The 10824-nt window shown below is 40.4% G+C and overlaps 1 protein-coding gene across 1 annotated transcript in view; it reads right to left on the bottom strand.

Moving 5' to 3' along the window:
• The window catches only part of LOC122094788, a 9144-nt gene extending 1642 nt beyond the window's left edge, over nt 1-7502 (bottom strand). Inside the window, exons 1-3 of the mRNA XM_042665389.1 lie at nt 6634-7502; nt 3581-6555; nt 3137-3275 (exon numbers count right to left, since the gene is read on the bottom strand). Coding sequence (XP_042521323.1) covers nt 3137-3275; nt 3581-6555; nt 6634-7502 — 3983 coding nt within the window. The remainder of the gene's footprint in view (nt 1-3136; nt 3276-3580; nt 6556-6633) is intronic.
• Nucleotides 7503-10824: the final 3322 nt, after the last annotated feature.

The raw sequence follows: 10824 nt of genomic DNA on the forward strand, positions 1-10824 counted from the left end.
CTACCTCACATGTGACATCCTTTGTGAATTCTAGTAATTACAATTCTGACATTCCTACAAAAAAAAAAAAAAAGCCAATTACAAATCATTTCACATGTCAATTATTCATTTTTGAATCACACACAGTCGATGTGAGACTATCTCAATACTCCTCCTAACGTGTAGGTCTTTTAAGGCTCCATCTTTATGATTGAGTAAAGAGTCCATCATCGATACAGACCCAACGTACCCATTCTGATACCATGTTAAGACTTCCATCTTAAAACTAACTAGTTTGAAGTGGGATGGCCTCTTGTGGCTCTTATACATGATTGTCGAGTCATCCACAATTAATATGAGACTATATCAATACTCTCTCTCTCTCTCTCTCTCTCAATTCTTTTTCATTTTTTATTATTCCATTTCTTATTAAATCTCTCACAATTTCTTTTATTTTTATTTATTTTTATCTTTTTATTACTAATATTTCATTGTTTTCTTAATATTTATTGGTATCGAATTGATATTGATAAGGACCGATACTTAAAACCATTGAGCAGAATTTAAAAAAAAAACTGATAAATCGTGTGAGAAAAACAGAGGGTGGATGGAGAGGAGGAGAGAGAAAAAATAAAGGAAAAGATAGTCCGTCAAAAAAATACATGCGTCGACCCTTAGGTTCCTCCTAGGCGTACGAGAATTGAAACCATCTGGACTCTCCATATATATATATATATATATCAGTGTTGACCACCCACAACTAGCAGCAATTGCAATGATGCCAACGAAGGGAGAGAATAAAAAATCAGAATAAATCAATCCTAAATCAAATATGTAACTAGAACTTGGAAGTGATAAATTTCTACATAATGCATCAAAATCTCCCTTCTGCAATAATTGTTCTTGGGATCACGCCAAATTTACATGAAGAGTTCATGGATCCACCTCAGATTATAAGTATCTGGAACTGATACCAAAACCCTATAGACATTTTCTATTTCTCTAGAATTAATTTTTTTGTAACATCAAAATTGCAAGAGAAAAAGGAGAGGATGATGAAAAATCTAATTATGAAATCCATTCACTTCCAGTAAATAAAGGTATTCGTTCAGACCCGATCTCTGCAAATCTCCATGGAGAAGAGAAGATCAGCTTATCATAATAACATCAGAGATAGAAAACCCACATCATAATACCCATCCATTAAACGGCTCAATCATCTTCCGTACCTATTGATCTCCTACGATTCTGACGCTTCCAAGGCTGAAGAACTGAATCCTGATACTTCGAAGGCACAACCATCATATCACTCTTTTTCACCTTTTTGGCTTTGTAATTACTCCAATTGCCTACTGATTCATCTCCTCTTCCACTTCGACTTCTTCTTGTTCCCCAATTTCACTTATATCAAAGGGCTTTTGAGGCTTTGGTGCACAACGATGAAGCTCAACCACAACATCTCAACAAAATTCCTCTCGCACAACAAGTTACGTGCAATAAAGCTTAAAATAAAGGGGGGGAAAAAAACGAGAGAACTGATGAAAAATCCTTGAGAATGAGAAGAAATCTCCATTTATTCAATAAATGTTCATCCACTGCTAAAATCTCAGTGTACAACTACTATAGAGACCATTTCAAGAAAATCTCCATTCGATCTCCAACTAAGAACTTGAGGTCATGATAAAATCTAAAACGGTAACCACAACAACAAATGGGAAAAGCATATCAGATAAGTGAAGAAGAAGAAGACACCGTTAGGGTTTGAGGAGAAGTCGACGAAAAGGGTTAATCGTTTAAGCTCCCTCAGCTCACAAATTCTTCTCCATGAAGCTCCCCTCAGAGGTTTTCTCTCATTGCTCTCTAGGTCAAGGATGAAAGGTCGAGGATGTAGTCGAGTTCATCGCGGCCTTCCAGAATAAGTTTTATCCCCAATTTTTCAGAACGTGGAATGGACCAATATACCCATTCTAAAACAAGTCTCGTTCTCCACTGCATTCCAGTTCTCATGAATGAGAATGCATACCAAATAGTACTTTTTTCATCCCAGAATGCATTACCGGCCTAGAACGTGTTCCAAGAACACATACCAAACACATCCTTAGTCTAAATTTTGACCTAGCAACATAACCTCATCTAGCGTTGTAAAGAGATGATCGATGTTGTAAGTCTCAGGTTCAATTCCTCATCTGTGCATCTGCAATTTAAGTGGAGACTGTAGGTGGGTTGCTATGGTAGTCTCCCTGACGATTAGTCGAGGTTTGCGTAAGTTGACTCGGGCACCTTAGTTAACAAAAAAAAAAAGGAAGATAAGATGATCGATGTTGCATATACAAACATTCAACTAAATACAATATCTAGAACTAGATCGGTGTCATTTGTTCATAAATACACTTTCCAAAGTGTAAAACAAAGAAAAATAAAACACTCTTGTTTAGATGAGCTCTGATCCTCAAGAATGCATGTTCCAGGGATGGTCCCCGCATACCACATTCATCGGAAGGGAAAAACATCAAATAGGTATTTTGTTAATTCTACCTTTTGAACATCATTGATCAAAATATCCTTTGATTTTTTTTTACTCATTCAACATCCTAAAAAGGATTTCCAAAAGATTTTTGTCCATTTAGAGTTTTAAAAGAAGAACAGGAAGAAATAAAGAAGAGGAAAAAAAATAATTATTTTCACAATTGATGATTAGCTGAAACCTATATTATGTTGAAAACAATAGGGAAACATTTTGATTCATGACCTAGGCTTTAGTTTTTATTCCGCTAAAAGGTCACTTGTATTAAAAATAGAAAAAATAGAATACAGAAGAAAATAAAACAAATCAGACATTAAACATCTTCCTCACCAGCCTAACTCCCACCTTCGGCATTGCCATTAGCAAGGTAGAGACCAGAGAACACTAGAACCATATAAAACATAAAACCAGCAGGGCTAAACAAATCACAATCTTGCTTTACCTTGAGCATCTATTTGAAGATATTCTTGCATCATGTTTTTCCAAGAGATAGGGTCAAATGTTGCTTATGATTTCGTAGCCGACTTTTCAAGGACGTCAACAATGGGATTAGCTTCGCGATAACAGTAAGTTATTCACCATTCAATTCGTTAAAAGTAATCATCGAGGGCTGTCCATTGTTGTAAAACAAACCAAGCTAAACCTTTTGATGCCATAATTACCACATCGACTGAATCACACTCCACCCAAACCTTCATTAGATTCATGTTTTTAGCTTGTTGAAGACACATAAGTAATGCCCGAAACTCATCAACAAAATTCGTTGTAACACCTAGATGCACACTAAAAAGATATCACTCTTGAGTTATAGTCTCTGAAGAACCAAGGAATATAATATTAAGAACACAAAAAACCTAAAAAAGACTACAATGATTGACTAATGTTCCATTTTTTTTTTTTTTTGCTAATAGGTGATCTTTATAAAAAGAGAAGGAAAAATACATCAACAAGGAAAACCAATAAAAAGGCAAGGCAGAAAGAAAAAACCCCTAGCGCCACTAGCAATCTCCACCTTCGGCATGGCCATCAGCAGAAAGAGCTAGAAAAAGCCCTACGGGAATCTAAAACGATGCCTACCCTGAATATCATTCTGTAAGAACTCTGCTATATGTCTGGGGAAAGACGTCGAGAATACAGAGTTTCCAGATTTGGAAGCCTGTTTTGCCAAGTAGTCCGCTATCGGGTTAGCTTCGCGAAAGCAGTGGGAGATCTTCCATGGGATCGATTCCAGGAATGGAAGAAGAGACAACCATTTTTGGAGAGTGAACCATGGAATATGGTTACTCTGAATCGCAGTGACCACCGTAGCCGAGTCAGACTCTATCCAAAGACCCTTTGCATCCAGCGCCTTTGCCATCAAAATGCCCTCCATAACAGCCTCAAACTCCGCTTCATAAATCTGTTTAATGCCCAGAAAAATACTAAAAGAATCCCGAACCTGGCCATCATGGTCGCGAGCTACACCTCCAGCCCCTGCTCTTCCCGGTTTTCCCAGAGCACTACCATCGACATTAAGCTTGAGCCAATTTGGATGAGGCTTACACCAGTGGACTTCCAGAGGAGGGAGATACCTGGACAGAGCTATAGATAAACCCAATCTCCTACAACACATAACATCAGTCGGGGATTTCACCTCTCCCTTCACCTTCCCTATGCAAAGATAGAGCTCTTGCCGACTAAAATCAAATATCTGCTTATCATTCCTGGCACTGTTATCGTGACACCTTCTGTTTCTTTCCCACCAAATATTTGCTGCTATAATAGAAAAACCCATCATCCAAGGTGTTTTGAGATTTACTACTCTTCCCTTCGTTTTCCACCAACTAATCAGATTATTAATCGACTGATGCATTTTCCATCTCACATCAAAGCAGTCAGTAAAAGATTCCCAGACAGAAGTCGCGAAGGAGCATCTGAGGAAAATATGATCAATACTGTCCTCGCCTTGGTTGCAGAGGGCACACCTTGAAGCAAGGTAAATCCCCTTATGTCTAATCTGTTCATCTGTTGGCAGTCTACCATGTGCAAGGCGCCAGCCTAGAGTGGAGAACCTAGGTGGCAGGCCTTTCCTCCAAACCAGATTGCTCCATGGAGTCTTATTAGCCTTCCTTCTGATGCACTCCCAAGCTGAGGCTGTAGAAAAATTTCCCAAGGTCGACAAGGACCAGCAGCATGTGTCATCTAATTCGCCTGAAGGAATTTTAATTTGCTTAATTTTTTCAAAAATTCTTCTCAACTCCGCCGATCTCACCTCAGGGAGCGCCCATTCTCCACCACAAATAAATTCTCTCACCTTAGCTGTAAATGTAAGAGTTGTCAGGTCGAAACTCTCTAACTCCTCCAGAACTGATTTAGGTCCCCACCATTTATCTTTCCAAAAATTTGTAAGATTACCATTACCGATAATCCATCTCTCATTAACTTCCACAAACCTCCAAACTTTTTTCACCCCCAAGGCAATAGAGGAAGAAACTCCTTTCTTGAGCTTACCATCTTTTTTAACAAAGCGGGCTTTAAGGAAGGAGCTGGAGGCTGTCCTCTCATGCTTTATCCTCCACGCAAGCTTGCACAACATAGCTTTATTGGTATCTCGGAGTCTCCTGATACCTAAACCACCTTCCTCTTTAGGCATGCAAAGTGAGTCCCATTTAACAGTAATTTTTCTGGACGTTTCAATCTCCCCCGTCCAAATGAAGTTTCTCATCCATCGTTCCATTATAGATAAAAGGGAAGAAGGCCACCAATAAATAGCAAAACTGTGGTTAGGGATACCAGCAATGACTGATCTGACCAACTCCGTTCTGCCCGCCAAAGACAAAAGTTTTCCTTTCCAACCCGCAAGACGTCCTTTCACCTTGTCCATCACTGGAAGCAGAGCCTCTTTCTTGACTCTACCCTTAAATATTTCAACTCCTAAATAGCGAGTTGGGAAAGTGCATATCTGAATTCCAAGGGTATCAGCAATTGTCTGCTTGCGAGCAGGAGCTATCTTTCCTAGGAAAAGCTTACTTTTCTCAAAATTGATGCACTGACCTGAAAAGTCCTGATACTTCATCAAAAAAGATTTCAGAGCATTTACATATCTCAATGAGGCGTTGGTGAAGATGAATATATCATCTGCGAATAAAATGTGTCCAGGAGTAGTAACTCCTCTTGGTCCACTGATTGTTTTGAGACTCTTGCTCTGAACCAGGTTTGACAACCCTCTAGACAGAACTTCTTCTGCTATAATAAACAACATGGGGGATATAGGATCACCTTGTCTCAGGCCACGCTCCACCCCGAAGAAGCCTTGAGGACCTCCGTTCACCAGAATAGAAATTTTGGTCGACAGCAGGAGTTGGTGTAGCCAATTAATCCATTTATTGGAGAAGCCAAATTTACTCAACACCTGAAAAATAAAAGACCAGGAAATAGTGTCATAAGCTTTCCTTATATCAATTTTAAGACCAAGGCCCCCACCTCTAGTTGCAGAGAACATTAAATTTGCAAGCTCAGAGGCCACAGCTATATTGTCATGGATCATCTTCCCCTTCTGAAAGGCACTCTGCTCTTCTGAGATCAGACGAGGGAGGAGAGTCTCAAGTCGCATCGCCATTACTTTGGATATAATTTTGCAGAAAAAGTTACCCATACACAGGGGCCGAAATTTCTCAAGAGTATTTGCACCATCCACCTTTGGAATCAACACCAGAAAATTATTATTTATCCCATTTGGCATGGACCCAGTGCTGAAAAACTGTTTCACAGCATTGCAAACCTCCACTTCCACCATATCCCAGCATTTGCGAAAGAATGCACCAGAGAAACCATCTGGGCCCGGTGAGCTATCCGGGTCGAGCTCCCAAACTGCCCTCCTTATTTCCTCATTCCCAGGAAGAGAGTCCATCTTATAGCAGTCCATCTGATTAAGAATTTTTGGAATATTATCCAATAAATCCTCATGATTCACTGTTGTGGATGCTCTATGGAACCTCTCGTAAAAGTCCACAATATATTCCCCTATTTGATTATACCCCTCCACAATAGTCCCATCCTGCTTCTTGAGAGCTCTGATTGAGTTTTTGTTTCTTCTCATTTTGACTGAAAGGTGAAAAAATTTTGAGTTCTTGTCACCAGCTTTCAACCACCTGATTCTCGCCTTTTCTGCCCAGATTTTTTCATGGTTTTCCAAGGCTTTCACCAATCCCGTCTTCGCATCAGCTTCCATAGCAAATAGATGATCATTCATCCCTTCACTTGCAATCTGGTCATGAATCTGGTTCAGAGTCTTCTTCGCATGCTCTAGATCTTCATCAAAATTGGGAAAAGCAGATCTCGCCCAGGATTTTAAATCTCTCTTCAGCCGCTTCAATTTAGAAGTGAGAACAAGGATAGGCGGACCAGGGACCCATTCAGACCAAGACAAAGCCACAATTCTGACGAAGTCTTCATGTTCCATCCAAAATTGATGAAAGCGAAAAGGGCAATTTGAGGGTCGCTGGCTGGCATCGGAGACCATCAAAATCGGCCCATGATCAGAAGCAATTCTCGGCAGCACTAGTTGCGAGGAATCTTGAAAAACAGTTAACCACTTCTCATTGCAGAAGCTTCTATCGAGCACAGCCGAAACATTACCAGCTTTCCGATTATTACTCCAGGTAAATTTTCTTCCACTTGAAGGCAGCTGAGCCATGGAACAAGAGTCTATCATAGCATTAAATTCCACAGCAGAGCCCAAACTAAAATTACCTGGTCCCTTCTTTTCATGCGACTGAAGATAAGCATTAAAATCACCTATCATGGCCCAAGGGATTGTAGTGTGAGGAGTATCCGCTACCAAGTCCAACCAAAGAGCTCTTCTCTCTGCTCGAAAACTGCTAGCATGGACAAAAGAGACTTGAATTTGGGAAAGATCCCAAGTCAGGGAAACAGAAATATGCTGGGATGACTCCGAAATCACCACAGGGCAGTTTATATTTCTTTTCCACATAATCCATAAATTCGAAATTCTACCCATTCTATTATTATAAATAAAGTTGGAGTGAAATCCCAATTTATTAAAATACAGATTTGGAAAACTACTTACTGGAATCATTGGTTCAGCAATGCAAAGGAGATCAGGGTTCTTCTTCTTTATTAATTCTCTTAAGGCGCGCTTTCCGGCAACCTTCTTCATTCCCCTTATGTTCCAAAAGAGAAACTTCATAAATCAATTCCTGGGAATAGCCTGACGATCAGACCTCAAGGTCTGCCCCGTCGCAGCAATAAATTTTCCTTTCCTTTTAGCCTCGCCGTCTGCTCTTATAATAGCATGATCAAGTTCTTCTACTTCCTGGTGAGTAATAATAATTCTACTTGCCTCAAGGGCAGCTGGAGACATTTCAGAAATCACATGTTCTGTCTCACCCCAATCCTGCCCGCGACCGCCTCTCCCTCCTCTTGCCTGATTGCGACCTCCGCGACCACCAGTATATACCAATTTTTTTTTGCGAGGACGAAGAGTTCTAGAAGCAATGCCGCCTTCGACTTCATTGAGTACAGCAACCGAAGTAGTCTCTCCCTTCGTTGCATCGTCTCTGCCATTCCCAGAGGTCATTGACTCCTTCTCAGAAGAGTAGAGTACCAAGTCCTCTGGATCTGAATCTGATCCATAACCACTGCCCAGTGGGTTATCCACCATGGTCGGGTCCTGGGTAGATCTCTCAATGGTATTTGGAGCAGGAATCTAAATTTCCAAATTACCTTCTGTCAAACCGTCCATTGGCAATCTTACTATATTTGCTGTATCTTCCACGTTTGGAATAATTCCTCTACAAGGGGAAGTTACCATATGGAGAGGAGATCTACAATCTCCTACCAACTGAGAAGATTTAGCAGGGATTTCCTCTGATCTGGTTGCACCACCCTCCTCCTCCGTTACCTGAAAAGTTCCCGCTGGTCGTCGGTCTTCCTCAGCCGGCTGCCGCTCAGTGTTCCTCTTAGATCGACACTGCTCAGCAAGATGCCCCAGCTTCTTACAGGATGTACATCTTTCAATGCCATCCTCATAGAGAATTCTTTGTTTGAACCAGAACAAATCATCCTTACCCGGCTGTTTTCTTTCAACCTGAATTTCCTCCACTCTGGTTCCGCTCAACGGCACTTCCACCAGAACCCTAGCGTAATTCCCCATGGTACCCTGTATCGTTCTTCGATCAACCTCGACAGGGCGCCCTGAGGCTTTGCCCATGGAAAGTAAAATTTTCTCATGCCAATACTCCATAGGAAGCTCTGGGTATCGAATCCAGACGAGTTTGGTCTGAACTGGATCTTCATGAATACTGAACTCCGGTCGAGAGCGCTGGAAACGCATAATCTGACCCTTAACTTTGACGGGACCCCTTTTCCACATAGCAGCCATATCGCCTTCCACTTCAAATCGAAGAAGGATAAAACCTTTTCCCAAAGGCGCAAGAGTCACCCTGCCCTTCAAGTTCCAGATGTTCTTTGCTTCCGCCCTTACTTCATCCATCGAGACAAAGCGAAAATTTACTCGGCCAATCAGTGCATGTGAGAAAGACTGTAATCTCTCTTCATACGCCTCCTGAGGGATCATAATTTTTGTGAGATTTCCAGCGCGAATCGGATCTGGGAGATCATCAATATTTGGCATAGACCTCCTCGCCATTGCAGCGTAGGACTGTTTTCTCCCAGCGGTCGTCTCTTCCTTGGGGTGGGACATTTCATCCAAACCAGGTCTCCCAGTAGCGGCTGGCAAAGGCACAGTGTTAATCACCGGGCCCCATAAGTCTGTAATTCTCCGCTGTTTTCCTCTATCGGGGGGGGGGCGGGCAGCAAAAATCCCCCCATCCTTGTCAGAGCTTCTCTCTCCTGAAGTCATCTCAATCACGTTGTATGTTATTGTCCGTTCAAATTTCTTCTAGGTTACTCCTTGATATCCAATAAGAGAGGGAAAACGATCTCATGGTCATTATTGAAATTCTTATTGTTGTAGCCAATGTGTTGGGCTACTATTTGCCTTCAATCTGTCTTTGTACAACGTCCATGGAGACAATCCTAGCCTTCAAAAAAAAAGGAACATCTTACACTTTCCATGTCCATAAGCCTAGCAACATAACCTTACTTAGATTTGTGAAAAGATGATGTTGCCTATGCAAACAATCAACTAAATATATATATATGTTAATCAAGGTGTCCGGATCAGCTTACAAGCACCTCAACTAATTCTCAGGGAGACTATTATAGCAATCCATCTTCACATATGAGAATCGAACATGGGACCGTGCGCCTATTCACATAATCCCCAGTTCGCCCTAACCATCTAGGCAACCCACAGATGGGTAATCAACTTAATACAATGTCCTCTAGATTGGGTATAATAACAAAGGTGACCATAATGTTAATCAAAGGTTGATGACAAATTAGGGGTGTCATTTGTCATAGATACAGTTTCCGAAGTATTAAACAAAGAAAAAGAAAACACCATTCTTTAGATGAGCTTGGATTTTTTAGAATGCATGTTCCAAGGATGGTCCCCTGCACACCACATTCAACTTAAGGGAAAAGCATCAAATGGATATTTCTGTCAATTCTACCTTTTGAACATCATTGATCAATGCCCTTTGATTTTCTTTACTAACTCAACAACATCCAGTGGCTATTTGATTTTTTTTTTACTCACTCAACAACATCCAATGGTTATCTTTAAATAGGATTTCCAAAATATTTTTTGTCCATTTAGAGCTTTAAAAGAAGAACAAGAAGAAACAGAGAAATAAAGACAAGGAGTGAAGAAAAAAAAAAAGGGAAAAATGAAGAATCAACTTCGCATCCCAATTAATAATTAGATAAAAAACCTATGTCATGTTGAAAACAATTAGTAACATATTGATTTTTTTACTTAGGCCTTAGTTGAAGAGTTAAGATATATAATACTAAGAACACTAAGAACTAAGGGTGTTAATCGGTTCGGTTTTGGTTTAAACGGTGAGGATCAGTTTGGTTCACATTTATTTGACTTAAACCATAACCGCACCATTTACTAAACGGTTCCACTTTCTGAAACCATGATCATTTAGTAAACGGTTTCGGTTTCCACGGTTTCTAAACTGTGTCGGTTTCACGGTTTTAAACAATTCTGGTTTCGATTTATTCCATACGGTTTGTAAAACGATTCACAATCGGTTTGTTATAACTTGCAACCATCTCTAAACTGAAGATCATAAGCTTATCAAAAACTAATTAGCAACCACAAATTTAATAATCTAGTGCTATTTCTTTGCATGGCCCTTCTCAAACATTTAGAACTAATATCATACAACATCCAAATCCAGCCTTCT

Source organism: Macadamia integrifolia, chromosome 2, assembly GCF_013358625.1.
Source record: "Macadamia integrifolia cultivar HAES 741 chromosome 2, SCU_Mint_v3, whole genome shotgun sequence".
NCBI classification, from domain to species: Eukaryota; Viridiplantae; Streptophyta; class Magnoliopsida; order Proteales; family Proteaceae; genus Macadamia; species Macadamia integrifolia.